This window comes from Artemia sp. Qi Xiang Cuo, chromosome 4 (genome assembly GCF_049724085.1).
Source record: "Artemia sp. Qi Xiang Cuo chromosome 4, ASM4972408v1, whole genome shotgun sequence".
NCBI lineage: Eukaryota > Metazoa > Arthropoda > Branchiopoda > Anostraca > Artemiidae > Artemia > Artemia sp. Qi Xiang Cuo.
In genome coordinates this window covers 13,331,854-13,355,708 of record NC_142797.1, presented here as the reverse complement: position 1 = coordinate 13,355,708, position 23,855 = coordinate 13,331,854, and the positions used below count along the sequence as shown (strand labels likewise).

Below are 23,855 nucleotides of genomic sequence, written 5' to 3'. Positions count from 1 at the left end.
CTTATAAATTTTATAGTTATACCGGAAATGTAGGAGGTGACAACAGGGTTGCCATTCAGACAAAAATTGTTTACCACTAGAGCAGTTAAATGGCTGATTGGTAGGACTTCGAGTCTTAGTTGTATGCTAGTTCATTTCAAATTTATACGTATATCCTTAAAATTATGGCAAATAAAAAATAAGAGTTATTAAACAATTGGCTAAATTCTCTCCCTTTTAAAAATGACTAAATCACATAATTCGACAACAAATAAATCCCGAAATGGGAGTAATAATGGTAGGTTCTCTTTTTTTTAATTCATTGTGAAAAACGGCACGAGGTCAAAGTGTTGGACGAATTCGTAAGCCGAAGGTAACAAAAAACGTAAGTCGACGAACTCAAAAAAATTTCCTGTCTGGCAAAAAACGACACAAGATCACAGTATCGGAGAAATTCGTAAGTCGAACGTATCCAAAGAGTCGACAAATTCGAACAGGAAAACAATGCAGCCAATCTTTTAAAACATCTAGTGGTGTACCAATACAATTTACTCATGATAGAACTGAAACACAATTTAGCACTTGTGTTGCAAATTGTCCAACTTGAAAAATTTGAATTTTACATTTAAGTGTGTATTTATTTCGGAAGAAAATGCTGAGGCGTTATTATTCAATTTAACGACACGATAGCTTCAGGAATTCCGATTTCATAAAAGATATAATGTATTTTAAATTAAAAAAAAAGTACTACAGACTGCATCAATCAGAGACCTAAAAAACCAATAGGAAAGAAATTTGAAGAAAATATTCTTGCCTTTGGCCCCTTCTTAAGGAAACACTATAATAACACAATTCTTATTTTAAAATAAGAAATAAGAATAAGAATTATTTAAAATATTATCAACAGGATTCTCTAGGTCCTTTCTACTTTAATCCATGATTTTATCACTGGAATTTGTTGTATTTAAACAAACATGTTGTTTTATTTAACGATATTCAACGACATCTATTGCTATTCCTTTGTTGATGAAGACACCTGTTTCAAAGATTCTGAATTCAATGTTAAAGAAATTTTGTTTGTTTAAAGAAACAGATACATAAGAGAACGTAAATTGTGGTTCACCTGATTTGGGAGACTAATGGCTATCATTTGGTCAGGTTCACTTTTTTTTCTTATACTCCCTCAATTTTTTAAATGCATTTTTATATAAAAACTCTTTTGGCTTTGTTCAAGAAAACGATATTAACAACTTTAATAAAATTCATACTAGCTTGTAAATGTTTTTAACCCAAACTATTTGTTCAGACAGTTTATGTTGATTTTACTCAATTAAAGGCTTTTTTTTATCCTTTGTTTTTTTTTCACTGCAATCGATTTGGAGTTATGGAACCCTCAAATTTAACAAGGGTTGTTTAATTTTCGGGTCAGTGTTGCAATTAATAGGCGCCGTGTCCTGTGCATGATACCACTAAACTTGAATAAACATGTCGTATCCGCTGTATGCCGTTGTTCAAAACTAATCAAAATATATCAAGGATTGAGCAAGTTCTATTCAAGAGATTGAAAAACTTTTTGATTTATGGAAAAAAAGCGCAATAAAAGAGGACTTAATTAATTAACGTGCAAAAGACAGGGAAAAGTTAAAACAAATATGTGTGAAACGTGGAAGACCAAGACTTCCAAAGTATTTGCTTGACTTGGAGGAAGTATCTATGCAAGAGGAAACCATTATAGAACCACCGAGACTAAAAACAATAACAGGTGGCCGCAATTTAACTTCTGAAATCTTGAAGACTGCTCGTTGGATAGTCAATGTGCCTTATTTTGTGAAAAGCTACGAAGATCTTGTAATCAAACATACGTAAGTACGAACTTTTAATTTTATAGAAAAATAATATGGTTTCCTATCCTGACCCCAAAGATGGTTACATTAACCCCCCCCCCCGTCTCCAAAAAAAAAACAAAGAACTGTAGAGGTTCAGAATAATTTAACGGTACTTATTTAGAAAGCAGTAAGTACAAGATAATTGTATAGCGAGAACAGATAGACATTTTATCGGGTAATGCCTGGATGCTGTATAAACATAGGTTACGTATTTAATATATTCTATGCTTTACCACCCCTATCCCCTAATGTGCAAATATAGAGCTCAAATTTGTTTCTGAACTATTATATTTTCATCTCATTTTGTTTTATTTCATTAGCATTAACGAAATTTCACTTCTCTTGTACTTACCACTTTCTTAACAAGTACCAATTTAACGCTTATGCTGGAGTGCCATTTTATGGGTATTTTCGGTACTAGATTTGAAACTACTGTTTTTTAGTATTTTTACTGAGAAAAAAAGAAAAAAAATCGGTACTTGTACGATATAACCCTGACAGTGGTGGATCCAGGGGGGAGGGGGCGTGTGCCCCCCCCCTAGCGTAGTCTAAAGTAGTGTAATTTACTTAATTAACTCAAGTTTGCGTTAATTAAACTTGTTCATAACGTATGTTTATCGGATCAACCTATTTTGCGCACCCCCCTAAAATATTTTTTCGGATCAACCTATTTTGCGCCCCCCCCCCCTAAAAAATCCTGGATCCGTCCCTGAACCCTGACCTGATATTCCTCATCTAAGTAGAACCTGTTTCTCTGACGTTCAATCCAAATGAAATTTACCTAAATATGACAAAAAAATAATACTTTAGAAACAAATTTGGGCTATATATTTGCTTATTAGGGGGGGGGGATATAGCATAACGGATCTACAAGCATAATTTGTTAGGCACAATTATTTCAATGTTATGAATTAAGAATTGTTTTCTAACTTAACACTGTCGAAATACTTTACAAACACCCCTCCCCCTTAGGTGCAAATATATTGCCAAAATTATATATTTCCCATCGATTCTTTCAATTCTCTTTGTCTTGTCTCATGATTAGCTGAAAGAAAATAGCTAAAAAAAAACGGTTCTACAATGTGTCAATGGATTAATCACTTGAGTGGTCACGGCTATACCATACAAGCAGCCTACTTAAAATTCTCTTATGCGGGCATCTTATTTTCTTATTAAACAAGGAGTTCTCACCCTTTCCGATGTTTTCGAAAATTGGTGCCCCCTGCAGTAGCGTGAAATTCACTTTTATTTATTTATTCAGTGTTGGATTTAAGTTTGATGTGTGTCAGAGTAAAATGCATAAATAAAGACTTGGACCCACGGATGCCTTGATTTTGCTTGATTTTTAGGTGGAATCCCAGTTTGTGACGTGCTTTAGAGGCTACCACTTGAGATATTCGCATGTTTTAACTAAGGGTTACCAAGATGCAGCTTGACAAAGGGATAGTTATCCGTACGAAACCAATGGATCCATGTAATACTTCTTGGTTCCCGTAAATAAAACACAATATTGACTATGTACCGCAGTTCCTACCATTTGAAGCCAGGGATGATTGCAAGGACCCAAAAATCACATGAAAAAGTGCAGTGCCAATTTTGAAACCAAGAGCTCAAGCTATCGACCTTAAAATTTAGGAACAAGACTTTCTGTTACCCAAGAGGTTCTTGATGTGGTCGTTACCCATAATCTTATCCATTGTTCCTTTTACTGGCCTAATAACTTGAAGCTTATTTTTTTACCAGTCCCTGCTCCCTTTAATCCAAGTCTGAACCTTTTCTAATCGCAGATGGAACAAAATTATCCAGAATATGTGGGGAACTACCAACCTTTTAAAATACCGCTCTTTACGCTAGGGTTTATTAAGACTTGGGATGTTTTGGAATTAAGATCATCCTTCCCTCCGTAACTACAAAATAAATAGAGAACCCCATTCTAGAGTTTCAAGGAAATTTCTAGTCGTTTTTCACAAGTCAAAATGTATTGCAAACCAACCACCAAGGGATGGGGGTATTACTTTTCGGGGGGGGTCCCACGAGGGGAGGGGTCTTTTTCGGAGAGGGGACGCCTATACTAATTTCCGTTTTTACTGCTGTGACAAATTAAATCTCATCCCATGACTCCCCCCCCCCAATGTCAATTTCTTAGCCAATGTCTTGTTTAAGGTGCCAAGACATACAACTTATCGCAAATATGATGTTCGACAGAGAGTTCAGGGCTGGATTACGTTCACGTTTCATTTTCAAATGTGAATCGTGCAGTGAAGAGGTTACTTTACCAGCACCGAAAAAGACATCGAAACCGTCTCGCCAATAACATAGTTTGGAATCAGATTTACAGCCAGAAGAAAAAGAGACTGAAAAAAAGCAAAAAAGAACCAATTTTACTACAGAAAGAGTAGCCAAAAGACGAAAGGTCAGCACAGGGACAATAAGCGTTAACAAAGAAGCAGTATATGGTGCAATAAACACTGGTATGAGTCATGCCCAAATTCAGGAGCTTTTTTCTACAGTTGGTTTAAACTGTATGTCACAAAAAGTTTTTATAAAATATGAAATGGACATTGATGAGAACTTGGAAAAAACACTTCATAAATTTTACTGAACAATGGCAAGATTGAGCGCAGAATGGCTATTAAAGCAGGCGAAAAAACCAACATGCATGGTTCAGTGGAGACTTGTATTATAGTTGATGGTGGCTGGTGCACTAGAAGCTATGGCAATAGGTTTTCTGCTTTGTCTGGTTGTGGAGTAGTCATTGATTTTTATTCAAAAAGCTTCTACATGTTGGGATTAGAAATAAATACTGTTGCATTTGTATGAAGCATCGAAGGAATGAAAACAGTTTGCTTCCCGACCATAGGTGTTTTATGAACTGGCAGGGACCGAGCACATGTATGGAATCTGATATTTTAGTCGAGGCATTTCGAATCCCTCTAACTATGCACTCTTTAAAATATGTTAGATTTATCGCTGATGGTGACTCTAGCACCCATAAAGAGCTTACAGTCAAAGTACCGTACGGTAGATATATCGAAAAATTGAGTGTGCCAACCATGCATGTAAGTGCCTAAAAAAGAGGCTTTACATGAAGCAAAAAGAAAACCCCGAATGCAGGAGGCTTCTTAGTGGTTTAAAAATAAAGAAAATGTGCGGCTTTGCAAGAAACCCAATTGCACGCACAACCAAAGAAGGGAAAGGGGTCAAAGACCTTGTAAATGAGCTGAAAGCAATACCATTGCATTTCTTTCGCGGTCATCATAGACAGTGCCCAGAATGCTGCAAAATGGCAGGAAAAATTGTTGAATTCAGCAAAGAAGGTGCCCCAAGCAATATTTTCCTTAGTCATGTGTATTCAGCCTTTGACACTTTAACTAGAAGAGCTCGATTTCTCATCGGAAACAGTACTAGCAACCTTGCAGAGTATTTTATGAGCATAGTTGCTAAGCTTATCGGGGGAAAAAATATAATGGTGACATAAAGACCCCGATACACAACGCGTGTTACCGCTGCGGGCATAAAATATTCTAAGGGACATTCTGGCCGTTTGCATATTTTTCGCACAAGGTTAGGATCTACACCAAGTCGTTTGTTGAAGCGACATGCTGACTGCGTCAAAAACAAAAAATAACAAAACCAAGTAGATAATTGTGAATACCACACTTACTTTCCTTAACGATAAAAATAAAAGTTCAAATAGGGATACTTACTTTCAGTTAAAAAATAATTTTTTATAGTTTAATTTTTGGTGGTTTTTGAAATAGTGCCAAGAAATCTGGCTCCACCTCCACGGAAAAATTCCCCCCCTCTCACAGATAGATCCTCTAGAAAATTCAATCCGGGTGAAAAATTTACCCCGGACAATTGCCCTTAACATCTCCATCCTTAAAATTTACTCGACAAAGGGAAAGTAAGACAATAAAAAGAATTTCGTATAGGAAGTTTGGCAAATTTCCCTAGTATAAAATTTTCTCAAACAATTTCACCCCCCTCCCCCTCGGAAAATTCTCTCCTGATGTAAAATTTTCCCTGTGCAAAATCACCCGAGCAGAAAATTCACCACCCCTCCCTCACCCAAAAAATGTATGCCAACTTTGCAATAAAAAATACTATACGTAAACAATGGGCAAATTTTATAACTTAGAGATGCAACCCCAGGGGCTATGGGGGCCATAGTCTCTCCATGGTTAGGGCATTATATCTCACAATTTTGATCAAACGATTTAGGGGAAAAGGGGTGGTGAATGTCATGGGGGAGAGCTAATTGCGCTCCAATCTTTTTGGTCACTTTAAAAGGGCACTAGAACTTTTAATTTCCATCGGAATAAGTCCTTCTCCAATAATATAGGTCTATTGGTTCGATACAATAACCCCTTGGGAAAACAAACAAAAAATAACAACAAATAAACACGTATCCGTGATCTTTCTTCTTGCAAAAAAATACAAAATTTCACATTTTTGCAGAAGGGAGCTTGGAACTACTACAACAGGGTTCCTGGATACGCAGAACGTGATAATGATTTTCATTAAGATCTCTTGACTTTTCCTGGGTGTTTCTCCCCCTGTTTTAGAAATCCGGCAAATTTTCTGAGGCTCGTAGCTTTTGATGGGTAACACTAACTATCAGTATAATAAGCCGATTCTTTTGATATAACTATTGACACAAGAATTCTGATTTTTTGGTTTCGGTAAAAATTAAGCAGCGTTGCTCCTTACTTACAGTTCGTTACCACAAATTATTTGATTCAAGTTAAAATAAGACAAAAATCTATGAATATGCCTTGCAATTTGTACTTAGCATTAGAAGCTTACAAAATAAGTCTCTGTAGTTAATTAAATAAAAAAAACAAGTTTTTTTAACTGAAAGTAAGGAACGACGTTAAAACTTAAAACGAACAGAAATTATTCCGTATATGAAGGGGGCTGTCCCCTCCTCAACGCCTCGCTCTTTACGCTAAAGTTTTTTTATTGTTTAAAAAAATAGAGTTGTGAGAAAGTCAAACTTTAGCGTAAAGAGCGAGGCGTTGAGGAGGGGACAGCCCCCTTCATATACGGAATAATTTCTGTTCGTTTTAAGTTTTAACGTCGTTCCTTACTTTCAGTTAAAAAACTTGTTTTTTTTATTTAATTTTTGAACGTTTTTGAATTAATGCAGGTTTTGATTTTGGCTCACCGTACATGAATAATTAAAACAAAATTTGCATATTATATTTGGTTAAATGGCTTTCTCGAAACTTGTTTAATTTTATTTACGAACGTTTTTATTAGTAATAAATATACGTAACTTAGAATTAACTTACGTAACGAACTTCTATATTCATAAATTTTTAACACGTATATTAGGGGGTTCGCCCCCTATTCAATAACCTGCTCTTTAAGCTATAGTTCGAATTTTTTTTCCATTTATTTAAAAATGACCTATTAATCACAATCAGTTGATCAGTTGAAAAACTTGTTTTTTTTTTTAATTCCTAATCTTTTTCTTTAATAATGCTGGGAAATCCGGCGCCCCCTTCATAGCAATGTCCCTTCCCCCATGAAAACTTCCTTCATGGAAAGATCCTTCCATATAGCCCCCGACCCTCTCCTTCCCCCACCTACCAGAAAAAATCTCCTCTGAAAAAGTCTGTATACTTCCCAATAACCAATACTATATGTTAACATTGAGTAAAGTTCATAACTTTCAGCCCTCCCCTGGGGACTTTGGGGGATCAAGTCATCCTAAAAGACATTTTTATCATATTTTCGACCATGCTGAACAAAATGGCTATCTCAAAATTTTGATCGGGTGACTTTGGGAAAAAAATGAGCGTGGGAGGGGGACTAGATGCCCTCCATTTTTTTTGGTCACTTAAAAAGGGCACTAGAACTTTTAATTTCCGTTCCAATGAGCCCTCCTACGATATTCTAGGACCACTGGGTCGATACGATCACCCCTGGGAAAAAAAAAAAAACAAACAAACAAACAAACAAACAAACAAACAAATAAACACGCATCCGTGATCTTTCTTCTGGCAAAAAATGCAAAAATCCACATTTTTGTAGATAGGAGCTTGAAACCTCTACAGTAGGGTTCTCTGATACGCTGAATATGATGGTGTGATTTTCATTAAGGTTCTATAACTTTTAGGGGGTCTTTCCCCCTTTTTTTGAAAATCAGCCAAATTTTCTCAGGCGCGTAACTTTTGATGGGTAGCTCTAAACTTAATAAAAGTTATATATTTGAAATCAGCATTAAAATCTGATTCTTTTGATATATCTATTGGTATCAAAAACCCGTTTTCTAGAGTTTCGGTTACCATTGAGCAGGGTCGCTCCTTAATAAAAGTTCTTTTCAACGTAATGTTTGATTTGTGACGGAATTCATGATGTTTTAACCTTTTTTCCATGACATTTCGATGAAAATTTCCATATTTCTTCGGATTCCGATTTGATCGTCGATTTATTAAAACTAAATTTTGTTGGATGGATGCTAGACTGAGTATTAACTTAGTTGCATCTTTCTTCTGCATTTATTTTTTGGGGTCATTGTCTTTTTTTGTAATACAGACAAATTGTTCAAGTTTGTACACTTCTTTTTATTTGTTCTTTTACGACCTGTGCAAGCTACTTTTTTGCGATCGTAAGAACTTTTGATATTATGGAACAAAATTTTAAAATGATTTATCTCGGTTTACGAGTGTTGAACAATTAGCCTATTTTCATCATTTGTGTTAGTTGAATAAAAGCTTAATAAAGGTATGCTTCATGAAAAACTGTTGTAATTTGTATTAGCAAATCTGATGTGCATGTGTAATGTATCGTATGTCATAACTAGGTAAATCGTTTTATGGCAAAAATTTATAGTTTTCTCCATTTTTTTTTAAATTTTTTTTTCATAGTGCTACTTTTTTTAGTTGTGTTAGAAGATTTTCATCAGATTTCTAATGAATAGGTAATCTATTAAAATTGAATTTTTTGTAGGTTGAATGCAAAATTGTGCTCTCAGTTTCGATAATCCAACTTTTTTTTGCATTTTTTCTTTTTTTTTTGCGGGCACATTTTTTTGTGTTGCAGATCCATTTTCAAGATTCTGCTCTAGGTATTATCTATATTTTTAATAAATATAAGCCCTTTTTCTTAGTTCATATCAGATTTGTTTTCATTCTTTTAGAAACCATATATTTTAAGTGACTTGTTTAAGTTCACGGGGTCGAACTATAAGACTGGTTTTTAAAATGAGTTGTGCTTCTTAATGGGATGCTTCACAAAAAGCTGTTGTAAAGTTTTTCTTAATCAGCCTTATGTGCTTGTACACCCTCCAGAGGAGATAGGCAGACCATAATGTCAATATGATCTTTTTCCTATAAATAAAAACCTGATTCCATATCATCGTGCGGTGAAAACTATTTTTTTCAAAACAAATTTCAAAAAATTACCCTAATCAGAGACAAATTTATACAAATGAATCTGTCCATGGTAAGAGAGGTGGAGCAGCTTCATGCATTCCATCCCTGGACCTTAATCTTTATGTTCTCCTTCCATTGGGATCCTCTACTTTGCCTGCTGAACTGTGTCCCGTCCATCTTGCCCTAGATCTTTTATAGATTATTGTTTAGAGTCTGAAAGTATTCTCTCTTTAACTGACTCCCAATCTGCAATACATTTGCTCTCAAGTTTAAACAGAAATGTTGATGATAAGGGCACACTTCTTGTGTGCGATCACACAAGAAGTGTAATTTTTATATCTTAACAAGCCCCCTCCCCTCCTTTGTCATATATTAAAATTTTGTTTAGTGTCATATCGGGAAAATCTAAATATTGGTTATTACAAGGTCTAAGAATTTAGTGTGCTTGTGCATAATATGGTGCCCACAAAAGAAGTCAAGTTTGGTTAATGCTAATAAAAATAAAATAGGATGAATATATAATAGTTTAGAAACAAATTTGGGCTATATATTTGCACGTTGGGGGGGGGGGGGTGGATGGGTGTTAGAACATAGCATATATTAAATACGTAGCCTAACCAAGGTACCTCCCCCCTCCCCCTAAACCCCAAAAAACAACAGTTTAACTATTGTAAACGCAATGGTAACCACGCTTTGCATTCCATTTCTCTATTGCAAATACCCGTTTGTCGGGTTTCGTGTCTAGTTTCCTTGATACAATTATAACGGTGGGTACCAGATAGTGCACCAGTACCGAATTTCCCTACAGAAATATGATAGGCCTACCATAGAGCCAGGCAAAGGAAAAACAAAGTATTTGTTTTCGGCTTGAGGACTTCTTGTATTCAAGTTTTGTGTTTTATATTTCAGTAATGGTAGCATAGGGGCTAGATCAAAATTATAAATGGAAGCTTTATTACCCTAAATTCTAGACAGAAGAAGACCTCATAATATTGTAATCCGAAAGCCATTTATAAACGAGTTGACAGGTAAATAAAACTGCACACATGACTTCAAAGATAATGTGATTCGGAATTAATGTTTATTTACTGCGTACACTAAAAAAAGTCTCAAATGCTGAAAACGAATGCATTTATACATATGTATGTTATTACTATATATTGGAAATGAAATTATACTTCTTAGCTGTCCTTGTCATTGAAATTATCCTGTCTAGATAATGCTAAAACCGTGGTAGGAGTTTCTTCAAAATAAAAAAAAAATTCATCTATTTTGAAGGTCAGTCTGGGCCAAAAGATAAAAGGAAAGCCCCATCTTCATGAATTTTCGAACCCCTTCATGCATAGAACGATGCGGGATTTCGTAAGAAGTACGATTGCTTCTGTCACGAAAGAAGAAAATACAGACCAGGACATAGTCAAGGCTCAAAAAGTAATTGTGGTGCTTAGAAGTACCGCCAATTACCAAAATCTGTCAGCTATTTCTTAACGGATCGAAGGCAGGGGCGTAATTTGCAAAGGGACAGGAGCGGCAAATGGTCCCTCTACACCCAATTTTGCCCCCCCCCCCCCCTAGACCTCAGTTTGCCCGCCCAGCTGAAATTTAGTTTCTGCAAAAAATCTTGTCACTAAGTTTCAATCAAGTTTCGAATTAGGTTTTCAACGAAAGTTTATTTTAGCTACTCAAGTATTTAATGTCAGCTAAATCCCTCCTCAGAAAAATTCTCCCCACGTATAAAATTTTCCTCAATCAAAATGAACCTCATTTCTTAAAATTACCAGTTTATTTAAAATCACCTCTGACTCATTCTTTTTATTTTCCTCCGTCAAGGTACAAGCCCTTTTGCATAGAAACATTAGCTCCAATCTATTCATTTGAAAACTTCAACCAATTCTTACTCGCTTCTTACTAGTCAAACCACGCATTCTTGATGACAACTAATCATCTATAAGAGTTTGCTAAATGTTAGATTCTTGCTAAAATGTTACAGATTCTTGCCACTAGATTAAGTAATCTCTATGCTTTTTAATTTACTGGAAAAAATTCGGAATCGGTAACCCGGAAATTATTCAGCGAAGTAACGACCCTTAACAGAGAGACATGAAAACACTGCCTTAATAAATGTACGTCATTCCTTTTAAAACCCGTTAATTTTCGAAGCCATCTATTATCCAAGTTGAATTGTATGCTTTTTGTGCGTCGACACCGGTCACCCCTTAATTATTTATCAAATGGAGAGATGTATATGGCACTTAAAATCTCAAATATTTCAAATAATGGAACGCAAACAAAGAAACTATATTGAATATTTGAAATAAAACAAAATATGTAAACAAAACGTGGACTAAAGTCGAAGCGACCTTTTTGAATTGGAAATTCGTTTAGCATAATTTTTGGTATATTAGAAAGTATGAATTTCATCATTACGTTCCTTCTGAAGAGGTCAAAGATAAGAGTACAACCCTATTAGAAATTACTATGCATTTCGGTTACTTGAGGTTTTTTTTGGTGTTGTAAGGAGGGTCCGGCCATAGTCTTTAGACCCGAACCTTTTTAACAAATAGTACACATAATGCTACACCTTACCTCAGTAATACAAAAAGACGCCATATCTTGCCCACCCTTTAAAATCTTGACTTGAAATCCGCTTAATTTTATCTTCGTCTTCTTCTCAAGATAATGCACCGTCTTCCTTGATTCAATTATGTCCCCTAGGCAATACGGTCTAACTGAAAGCTTGCAACAAATATGTCCAAACAGTGGCAACATTTCGGACTCAATTGTAAGGTCATAACTGGCTGAATCACCTTGACAATCGTCGAGGACAAATTTACTCGATGCCACTAGCTTAAACTCGATCGATCGACTGGAAATAAATAAAACGACATTATATTATTACGGCAAGTTATGTCAAATATTATATACCACTAATGCTACAGCTACCACTAACCTGCAGCACCAAACCGGCAGAGACCAACAAAGCTACGCACACTCCTCCTCGCCTCCTCAAACGTGTCTTAGCCAAATCATCCTTTCTCCCATTATAGCCCTAGAAAGAGGATTGAACCCCATTTTTGTACAGCTTACTATTTGAGATACGGTCGGTCAGATGGGTACCTAGAATAATCCGTCGGCAATTTCTCTGGAAATATTATTGTAATGCATTAGACCATAGAGACAATGTCTGTCATCAATATAGCAAAGCAATCTAAGCCTTCTTTTATTATAGCCATAATACTCTATTTGAGAGGATGGAAAATTTTTAACAATCCATTAATTGAGCCTCTATTTTATCAATATTTAGAATTTCGGTGTGCGCTCTTTTCAATCGCACTTCTAGAATTTCAATCGCACTTTTTCGTGGGTTAGAATTTAGAAATGAATTATTATTGTTACTATTCAGAGCATTTTATATCTACAAGACATCCAAGAGAATTTAAAAAAATATAACTTACGAAATAATCGTAAATTTCCTGGAGTAATGTATTTGGACAGTATGAAGACCATTCTTACTTCATATTAAATTAAAAAAAAAAAAAGTTTTTTTAACTGAAAGTAAGGAGCAACATTAAAACTTAAAACGAACAGAAATTATTCCGTATATGAAAGGATTGACTTTTTTAGACACGTATCTTATTAAACTCAGAGCTAGTAAGTGAAATCCTTCAGTAGAGTACACCTCACATATTTGAGAGGATGTAAGATCATTTGAAGAGAAAAGGACTAACACAACAACCCATTAATTGAGCCTCTATTTTATCAATATTTAGAATTTCGGTATGCGCTCTTTTGCTTGTGACATGAGACAGATAAAAATCATTTTTCTTGCAAAATCAGAATTTTATGTGGTTTCTGATCTATGTAGCAAATCCGGAAATGTTCACTGGAAAACATATCAAACGCGAGCCTGATTAACCTCTGGTGTTAAGATTAATCAAATCTAAAAATATCAACAATATGTTTCGCTGCAGACGGCTTTGTAGTATTTCGACATTTAAAAAAATAAGGTATATATTTAAAATATAAGATACACATCAGCGATGTTTCTTACCCTTTTTGGGGAGAGCGGGTACTTCACATTTGAATAATACAACCTAACGTATATTTAATAAGAAGAGCGAGCCAAAAGCGCTTGTTGCTCTCTTCCTAAGATTGGAGGATTATGAGTCCCAGCGACAACAGAATTCAAGATTCGGTATTTTAAGCTCAAAAAGGCTTAGGGTGAATAAAGTTTGAATTAAAAAAAAACTATAGATTCGAAATCTGTGGTCAGCACGTAGTAAAGTTGAAAAAGAGGGAACGGAAAAAGAGTAATAATCAACTTAAAATAAAACGCAGAATCAAAACCAAGTAAAAACTTCACAAAAGATAGAATTAAATAACTGTAGAGATTCAAGATAAAAAAAATTGTATTAAAAACTTTATGAAGCTGCAAAACCCTGTGGGAGTATGAAAAGAAGTAGGCTCATATGAAGTGAAAGATTCAGATGATTTGATTGTAAAGTTTTTTCCTAGTAAACCCCTTCCCCCGAACAAAAAACTCTGGATACGCCAAGGCTTGGTAAAGTATAAGCCTTTTTTCTTTTTTTTTTTTTTCATAAAGACTTTCTATTATGGCTTTGATTGGTACTCACAATTAGTGCTCTTAGAGCACACTGAAGAAATATAAGCCGTCAGTTTCTTTTATGATTTTACTTTGTGCTAGCAATTAGTACTTTCCGTTTGACATCCTACAGCTACTACTACAATATACTACTAGTTTGATAGTTTTGGTAAGAAATTTCGATTATACAAGATAGTGTTCCACCCTTCTTCCTATTAACAAATTTCTACGTTGTCTTTTCAATCGCAACACAGGGTACTAAAATCTTCGACAGACCTGATCAAAATACTTATAGTCTTATTGGGAAATATTTTCCCAATAAGCGTGTGTAGCTTCTTGCCCTCAGGCGGTTTGATGCTGCGGTGAGTTGTTAGTAGTAGTAGCAGTACTTTCCCATGAATAGTATTACTGAACACGAAAATAGGTACAACCGTAGACCTACATGTTTAGGGAAGACGATTTATTCCCCGAGTGAGGGGATAAATAATTATTATAAAGTATATTTTGGAAAATTTAAGTGTAATCATTTTATAGCATTATTAAATAACATTCATTAGTTTGTAATAGCTAATTAATTGTTTATTATTAAATATAATTATTGTATGCCATCAATTACAATTCATGTAATTATTTAGTGTATTTAAGTGTAATCATTTAGCCATAATTAATTATTAATCTAATAATCGGATCAATGTTTTTAATTGTTTTATTATATTAAGTGTAAAAAACTATATTTAGCTTCAAGACTATTAAAAATAAAAATCCTTCGGAATTATTTTAAATAAAGCAAAATAAATTTAAAATAGTAGAAATTGCAACATTCTTTTACAAATATGGGACTTCATTTACTGAATACGAATGCGACTACTACTGCTACGGCAACTAACAACTCATTCCAACCCCAGGAAACTTCGGGCCAACACAGCTGCAAGTACTCCCCCTTAGCCCGAAGTCCATTCAATGCTTCAATCTTTGCCCACCCCCTGAAGTTCTGACTTAGTTAAAATACTTTCTAATAAATTCTTATCCCCCCATTCTAGGATGACCAGCTTTCGTTTAGCCCCAGATGGATGACAAAAAAGGTGGTCAGGCCAACCTTCCTATCATTGTACCCAATGAAAGTGGGATCGAACCACTTTTTGTCCTTTTTATTGTTTAACATATGGTCAATCAGACGAGTAACTAAAACTATCCTTTGACAATGCCTCTCTAAAGCATTTAAAAAATCTTGTTCAACCTTTCGAAGCGGCCACGTATCAGAGCCACTCCTGCCCACACCTGTCAAAACCCCAATCTTAGTCCTAAGACTTATCCTATTTTGAGGAGTTATTTTGAAGAATATGCTGTCGTGATTGGCTGGACTGAATCCAGTAATAGCTGATAAAATCATCCGAGGAGGGTTTATCTCCCTGGACATATGAAGCACCAACCGTGGCGCAAGAAAGGATCCCTTGAGGAGCTGTCTGCAGTGGGAGCAAAAAAAACTCTCTTACTAGTACTGGATCTGAAAGTCAAGTGCCCCTTCTTACTGATGGCTGGTGAGTGGTGGGCCAATCTCCCCTCCCTTTGGAGGGATGAGCTTTGCCAACCAAAGCAAATCTGAAACTAGCGGGTGGGGTTCTCATGATGAGGTTCTCGGGGAAAACAAAGATATACACATTGGCACTACTTAAAAAGGCTCTTCTACACAAAAAAAGATGAGACAGACAGGACCTATCTCGTACCACACTCGTGGTGGCACAAAAGCTACATCTGACGATGAATTAATTATTAGTCCCTCACTATAAATTAGGCTTTCTAAGTGTGGAGAAAACGCGCCTTTGTGGCCTGATCCACAAATCAATTTTTGAGTCACCCGTAATAATAATAATGATAATATTAAGAATATTAGCTAAAATAAGTGAAGCAATTCACTTGTTCAATTTTCTCGTTACCTAACACCACTTCTTCATCTCCATTTATTAATAGTGTAAGAGACTTAGTTTTCTGAATATTAATCTTCAATCCTAATCTTGCACCCTGGACTCTTAAAACCTCGAAAAATTAATTCATTTGCGCTAATATTGTTATCTAAGACACACTGCTTGGACAATGGCTTGGTTCATATTATTTTGAGACATTATCAGTAAATTATTTTTTTTAGATCTGCTAAGATTAATCGGAAAGGCTACCAGGAAAACTGAAGCACCATTGAAGCACACTTTATGTATGTGCGTCACTGAGTTCTGTTCATCACTGAAAGAGAGAGAGAGAGAGAGAGAGAGAGAGAGAGAGAGAGAGAGAGAGAGCGAGAGAGAGAGAGAGAGAGAGAGAGAGAGAGAGAAAAGTACCCAGGACATCAAATGAAATCATTTTTCGTCTGGCTCTATCTTTGAACCGTTGTTTCCATTGACAGTAAAGAACAATGAGACTTCTCCCGAGTAAAACAGCAACACATCTTGTAGTGTCAATTTGGCAATGGCCAAAATTTATGACAAAATCGTTTTGCGGCAAACTTTTCGGACATCTTTTTACTGCTTCGTACTTTTTACCCTAAATTTCGACCCCCTCCAATACCTCGGAAATACAATGACTCATTTATCTTTGGTTTATTCATACCTAAAAACCGGTTTTTCCTAAAAACTTTTTCCAGATTTTTCCTTTCATTGTTGCAAAATTATGACTTTAACAACCCATGCGCAAAGTTTCGGCAATACCATCTGCAAAAGTGTTGTCACGCTGGAAACAAAATTGGACAAGTTTGATAATGTTTTTCCTGCTTACACAGTAGCCTATAAGCAAGGCTAGTCTAATTCCCAACTAAGTGGTAAAATTGTAATTTGAGGTGTTTAATCTTGATTTTAATAATATTAGTAATAATGACTAATAATATTAGTAATAATGATTTTAATAATAATTCTATTATAGCAGAGCTTAGATTTTTAGCTACTCAATGATATATACATTTCTTTTCAATTCCTATTTGTTAATAAGACGTCAAGGTTATATTCTTATATAATTTTACTCACTCACTTTTTGTTATCCAGTTTACTCCCAACAAACGGCAGTTAGTCAAAAAAGTTATACTTTCTTGAGTTCCATGATAGTTTATTTTTTCGGTCATTTTCTGCTGATTTTTCACACATGTTCTTTATTTTCAAACTTTGTGCCAACTAAGTGTTAAACTGGATGGGTCGATATGGAGTTTTTATTCCTTGTAAACTGAGTTCCAGGGTTCCAGGTTTCCAGCGTTCCAGGTTTTTTTTTTAATTTTTTAAGGTACATATTGTTGTGTAAGTTTCCAATTAACCAACTTAAAGGGTTATATTGAATTTTTTGTTGTCCTTGGTACTAAAGCGGTTTTGAATATATGCTCAAATAGTAAAAAAGAGTGAAGAGTCTTTGAGTCACAACATTTTTTGCAGGTATACTTTCTGTTTTTATGTAATGCCATACTCACTCGAACTTTTTCTTGAGGGTTGAAGATCCTCTGAACGAGCTTCTTATGGTTTGATGGAGCCTCTTGCGAACAGACACAAGATTCGAATCAAGACCCAAGTCTGCCACGAAAATTTGAAGCATGGAGTCAAAATCTGGAGTGACCTTTTCCCTGGAAGTTATGAAAAAAGATTATTAAATCAAATAATTAAGCTATAGAAAATTACATATAAATAAAATAATTATTTATTAAATAAAAATATAATAAATTAAAAATTATTTATTTCATCATAAAAAGATTATCATAAAAAATATTAAAATACTATATTTTATTGTTAAATTCATAAATACTAAATCTAAGTGAGGGACTTATCCATTGAGGGGGCATCCTATCCCGTGTACCACCCCGTTTTGAAATATCATTTTTTATTATTTTCCTCACATCTCCCTACATTTTTCGTACAGTTTGCCTATTTTGGGGAATTCCTACTATCTAGAAACCCAGCCCAAAATATACCCACTGCACAAGTGGTGGATCACAACCCACTGCACAGTGGGTTGTGCACAACCCACTGCACAGCGGGATCACAAATCACTGCACAAGTGGTGGATCAGGTATTCTTATTCTAGCAAAGACAGGCTTAATACGGGGAAAAGTTTCTTTTAGGGTTAAAATCCCAACAAGCTAAAAAATCATTAACTCTTAATTCCATTCTTTAAATTACAAGTCATTACGGTAAAGTTTAAATTTTATCCCAATTCTCGAAAAACGACTCCGGAAACACAAGGGTCGTTTAATTAGAACAATAAGTAAATTTTTTTAAAGTGCCAAAAAACATTAGCGTGAAGAACGAGGTGTTAAGGATGGTGCAACCCCCCTCATATACATAATAATTTATGTTCATTTTAAGTTTTAATGTTGCTCCTTACCTTCAGCTGAAAAAACTTGTTTTTTTTTTATTATTTATTTGTTATAGGGCCAGCCTATTTTGATGCAGCATATACAAGTTTATTACAATAGTTACAGAGTGTGTAGTTATGAGCCACCCAGCCCTTCTCTAGTGTAAAGTATTTAACATCAATTCGAGAAGCATTTCAGGGTATCTCCTTTCTTAGTTAGTTGGGCATTTATCCGTCAACGATAGCGGTCCAGGGGGGAGCTCTTGGGACTAAAAGCTAGTCGTGGGAAAGGGGTCGTTCCCAGGGCTGGAACTTCCGTTCCAGGAAAGTTACATTCTTCGCTCATTTCTAAAGGCAGTCCATCTTTCGCCTTCGTCTTAGCTAGTTGTTCTTGTGCTACCTTATTTTCTCTATGTGTATTCTCACGTTATTTAATAAAGACCATGTACCAACTTTTATCGTCTATCTTTGGAATTTACGTAAACCATTACATCTGCCAATATAAAAGGGCATATAGAAAGAACTTAAATAGAGGTTTACAGAGTGGTGGCAGCGGTTAAGATTAGTGGAGCATATACCACTAGGGGAAAACCTCCAAGTGACATTTGAGTGACCGTTGTAAGTACTTACGACATCTTACGCTACATACTGGCAACATATTGAAGAGCTATTTCGCCCGCTACCAAAATTATTTGTGATATTGAGCCGCAAATACCACAAAAGACTGATAAAAAGGCATCGAAATGTTACGAGGTATTGAAATTTTTTCTATTCAAAGCGCCTTCTTGAGAAACACTTTCTTTTAAATGAACATTTTTAAATAGGCTGTTACACAATGCCCAATATGGATTTCCTCACGATAGCTTCTACATACTAATTCAAATTTCTACAACTGAGAGTCTCCGGTTGATTTCTACCTTCACTTAGCCATTCTACGTTTGGTGTTTTTTTTACCTGATTTTATACAGTCGACGTGTGATCTACATTTGACAGTTTCCAAACAAAATTTAACTTTGTGAATTCGATAATCGAAAATTAATTCTCAATTGTGACTCCATTTGACGCTAGTGATTTAATTGAGACCAACTGCAATTAGATGTAAGACAGACGACCTTTCGTAATCTGGCGTCCGTAATTAAAGAGATGTGTTTAAAACAAATATTTAAATTTTTAGAATAACTGCTTTTCAAATTTTAATCTCAATATGTCAGTTTTTATTCCTATTCTCGATCTGGCGGAAACTGGATATAACAAAAAGGTTGCTTTTGATTTTGTAAAACAGTGGAGGGGAAATGGCATATTTCCACCTCTTTTATTTGACTCAAATGATCCTGATTTCGATCAAGATGAACTTTATGATTACCTTCAAAAGATCAAGACATGGGTCCCAACAAACCCTTCAACTCCCCGAGCACCACCCCAATTAATCCTCCAATAGAACAGCCTCAACAGTCCCAAGTAATAGGATCGCTAATTGACCCTTTTTTTTTAGTAATAACGCCATTCACAAAGTCAGAAAGTGGAAAAATAATTAAGTTTGTTACAAAATTTGTTACAAAGTTACAAAAATTGAGTTTGTTGCAAAGTTAAAAAAATTTCAGTTGTTGCTAAATTGGTCTGATTCAAAAGCTTTGCGTCATTTTTGGCCCATGGTTTGTTTCGCTCCTTTTTTGGGAATCTGGACCCCACGATTATAAATTTGTCAAGTTTAAAAGGTGGATTACTTGTAGTATATACCCCAGGCAAAATAGTAGGCAAAATGGTTGCAGAGTTTGTAGGAGTGGCTCAATTTAAGGAAAAGGGTATATCTATTCTATAGAAGGATGCAAAGATTAGGAAGGTCATTTAGGGTGTCCTTAGAAGCCAGGGATGATGGTGTAGTTCTTGGAAGATTTGCTCTAAATTTATTCAAGGAGTGGATCAGACCGTCCTACAAACGGTATTTGTTGGAGAATAGTGCAGATTTTTTTTTGTTTAGGTGATGCGTATAAGGTTGCAATAAAATATGAACAGTTAGAACAGATAGTGGGGAAAGGAGACACGTCTTCTTTTTCCGATGAATTTCTTTCTGCGCTGACGAGGGTGAAATTTGGACTCAATGTTAATGAGAAGGCACTGCGAGATGGTACTGATTCCTCGCAGGGCGGTTTGGCTACCCAGGAAAAGGGAGCTGGTTTTTAAGTCCCGTGGGATGGTACTGATGCCTCACGGGATGGGTTTTTTGTTGCACTGCGAGATGGTACTGATTCCTCGCAGGGTGGTTTGGCTACCCAGGAAAAGGAAGCTGGTTTTAAGGTCCCGTGGGATGGTACTGATGCCTCACGGGATGGTTTTTTTTTTGTTGCACTGCGAGATGGTACTGATTCCTCGCAGGGCGGTTTGGCTACCCAGGAAAAGGGAGCTGGTTTTAAGGTCCCGTGGGATGGTACTGATGCCTCACGGGATGGTTTTTTTTGTTGCACTACGAGATGGTACTGATTCCTCGCAGGGCGGTTTGGCTACCCAGGGAGAGGGAGCTGGTTGTAATATCTCGCGAGATGAGGTTGATGCCTCACGGGATGGTTTTAATGCGTAGCGCTTATAGTTATGTAGAAATATCAACAGTAGTACTGCCATTTGTCGAACCACAAGTTAGTAGAGAAAAACCAAATAGGTCTAAACCGAGGCGTTCCGCAGCAATAAGACCCCGAGGATTTTATTGGGAATAATATCTTAACGTCATTGCTGCATAGTATGATTTTTAGAGTTTCTGCAATTTCATTTATTTGTCGCTGGTATTTTCAGGATTAATTAGCCTTTCCCGGTCATTCCTTTTGCCCTAATTCAAAGTTTATACATAATCCCAACTTTCCTTGTCCTCATCAAATTCAGGGGATGGGGAACAAGTCTATTTTAAAGTATACAAAGAAAAATGAAGTGTTAAAATATCCAGTTTCCGACTACTGTTGTTAGTGTGGTTCGTTTATACTATGTAAGTTTTTACTTATGCAAGTATTGTGTAGTGTTTGTATTATGTGATTGTTTACTAGTTCATGCTGTAGAATGTTAGTAGGCGAGAAGTGAATAATTTGGGAAGGGAATGTTTTGAATTCAATTAAAGTTTGGGGGTTTAATGAGAAGGGGATAAGCCAAATTTGGGAAATTTAACTTAAAACAGGGGGGAGAATCTGTAAAGTATTTAACATCAATTCGAGAAGCATTTCCGGGTATCTCCTTTCTTAGTTAGTTGGGCATTTATCCGTCAACGATAGCGGTCCAGGGGGAGCTCTTGGGACTAAAAGCTAGTCGTGGGAAAGGGGTCGTTCCCAGGGCTGGAACTTCCGTTCCAGGAAAGTTACATTCTTCGCTCATTTCTAAAGGCAGTCCATCTTTCGCCTTCGTCTTAGCTAGTTGTTCTTGTGCTACCTTATTTTCTCTATGTGTATTCTCACGTTATTTAATAAAGACCATGTACCAACTTTTATCGTCTATCTTTGGAATTTACGTAAACCATTATATCTGCCAATATAAAAGGGCATATATAAAGAACTTAAATAGAGGTTTACACTAGTACCACACCTATTGGAATCTCACAGAGCGATTTCACACTCCATTTTGCTGAAATAACAGCAGCGTCAAGGGGGGGGGGACTCATCTCCCAAATTCCCCCCCCCCCCAATATTTTGAAAATAAACGCTTTTTTGGTATTTTTGTTGGAAAGTGACCTTTTTTCATAATTTTCATTGCAAAAAAAATAAAAAATTGCCCTCCCCCTCGTAGATTGAAAAAAGCCTTTCGTTTAACTCCCCTTAACATTTTATAAACATTTTAGTGAATTGAAATCACAGCAAACCACTTCTTTATCTATGTAAAATATTAGCTAATTGCACAACATCATTATTATTGCCCATCCCAAACCCTTTCTCATACTTTAAGGATGGATGTACTCCTGAGTGGGAGCCCCCAGATCTAGAAAAACGCATCTTTTAAAGTGGCAAATTATTTTCTTCGAGACGGACACTATTTATAAACAGAAAACGAGAAAATTTACATACTTTAAAAAGTGTTTCATAAAATATTCTAAATAGGGGAGGGGATCAAACAGCTCTTATGAGAAATCATCCTTTCTTCGGCGTGTTCAGAAATCCGTATTTGTTTTTCTTAAAAAAGGATTAAATTCTCTATCTTCCGGAAGAGCCTTATGCCTCACTTTGTTTACTCTCGTCTCAATCCGTTCACGTTCCTGTCACTCAAGTGTCGATTTATTTGACAGTTCAGTCGTGCTAATAGCGTTGAATTTATTCCTGTCAATAGGATGGTTTTAGACGAGAGAGAATTCAAACAATTTCTAATGCGAATAGTATGATACAACTTCATTCATTTCAAGACATAGTTGTCAAGGACGGGGACTCAAAGGATTCACTATCTCATAGCTTCAACGCTAATAACGAGGGGCTATCCACATTGAGAAATCGTGTACGCACTGTGGCGAGTACCACGTCTCGCAGCAGGGTACCATGCATGGTGCCAGAAAGCAAGGAGTGTACATGGGCGAGGCGATAAATGTGTCGTGTGGTATTTTTAGATATATATCAGGTGGAGGAGAGGACAATCCCACGCCTATTTAAAAAAAATATGGCATAATTTGTGTAAAAAATATAAATGTAGGAACGTCATCTATCAAACAGATGATCAAAATTGACCATAAATAGTTTTGAGTAATACGCTTTGAATTGAAATAGTATCCAATCAGAACTATAAAGAGCCGAATGAAGGTTGTTCCGCTCCCAGGGGCAATACCAGTGTCTCCCCCACTCCCCCTAATAGCCCAAATGAGTATATTTGTCATGAAATATTACATCAGACAGAGTTATTAAGAAGAAGTTTCACCTTCCCCCCCCCTCTTAATTTAGCAACTGGAACTACCTGTTCATGGCAATTCTTTAGAAGTTGGTATGATTTTTTTTTTGTCTGTGTCTTCTTCAGCAGCTATTTTCGGTCACCACTTGAATTAGTTAAAACCATACTGTTCCGACACTAGCTGAAATTCCTCGTTAACATTGCAGCGCAAAGTTGAAGATAACACTCTTACAAAATTTATTGACTGCAAACAGAGGGTGTTGTGAAGGCTGGGTATTTCGACCTCTTTTCCACGGCAAAAAAGCCTACTGCACCCCCGCCCCCCCCCCCTAAAAAAACTGAAAGTTACGACTCGATCACCCAGCCGTAAAGAAAACAGGTGGATTTACCAAAACCCTGCATAAAATTCATCATTTTTTAAATGAAATCCACTAATTCCATAATGAGAAACAATCACTATGCTCAGGCTTCATGCAGTCGTTATAGGCCCACAAGACTGTTTCTGGACCAGTCGAATGAGCGGTTCGTTAGAAAGTTCTTCGATCATAAAATTTATCCTGGGAAATCTGGAACAGTTCTTGGCATCGTTCCCTGTGTTGGTCAGCATCTAATTCATCCGTGTTAGCGAATAATGTCTGAATAGTAAGTCTATTATAGTGGCGGATCCAAAAGGGCGAGGGGGTACGCCCCCGCCCCCCCCCCTAGCATAGTCTAAAGTAATGTAATTTACTTAATTAACTCAAGTTTGCGTTAATTAACTTGCTCCTAACGCAAGTTTATCGGATCAACCTATTTTGCCTCCCCCTCCTAAAAAAATCCTAGATCCGCCCCTGGTCTATTATCTAA

At 36.1% G+C, this 23,855-nt stretch overlaps 1 protein-coding gene across 4 annotated transcripts in view; it reads right to left on the bottom strand.

Moving 5' to 3' along the window:
* The window catches only part of LOC148952788 (rhotekin-like), a 146,779-nt gene that overhangs the window by 28,870 nt on the left and 94,054 nt on the right, over window positions 1-23,855 (bottom strand). For all 4 annotated transcript variants that reach the window (XM_089088090.1, XM_089088091.1, XM_089088089.1 and 1 more), the window contains 2 exons: window positions 17,293-17,442; window positions 11,837-12,116 (listed from right to left, as the gene is read on the bottom strand). In XM_089088090.1, the coding sequence (XP_088944216.1) occupies window positions 11,837-12,116; window positions 17,293-17,442 (430 nt within the window). The remainder of the gene's footprint in view (window positions 1-11,836; window positions 12,117-17,292; window positions 17,443-23,855) is intronic.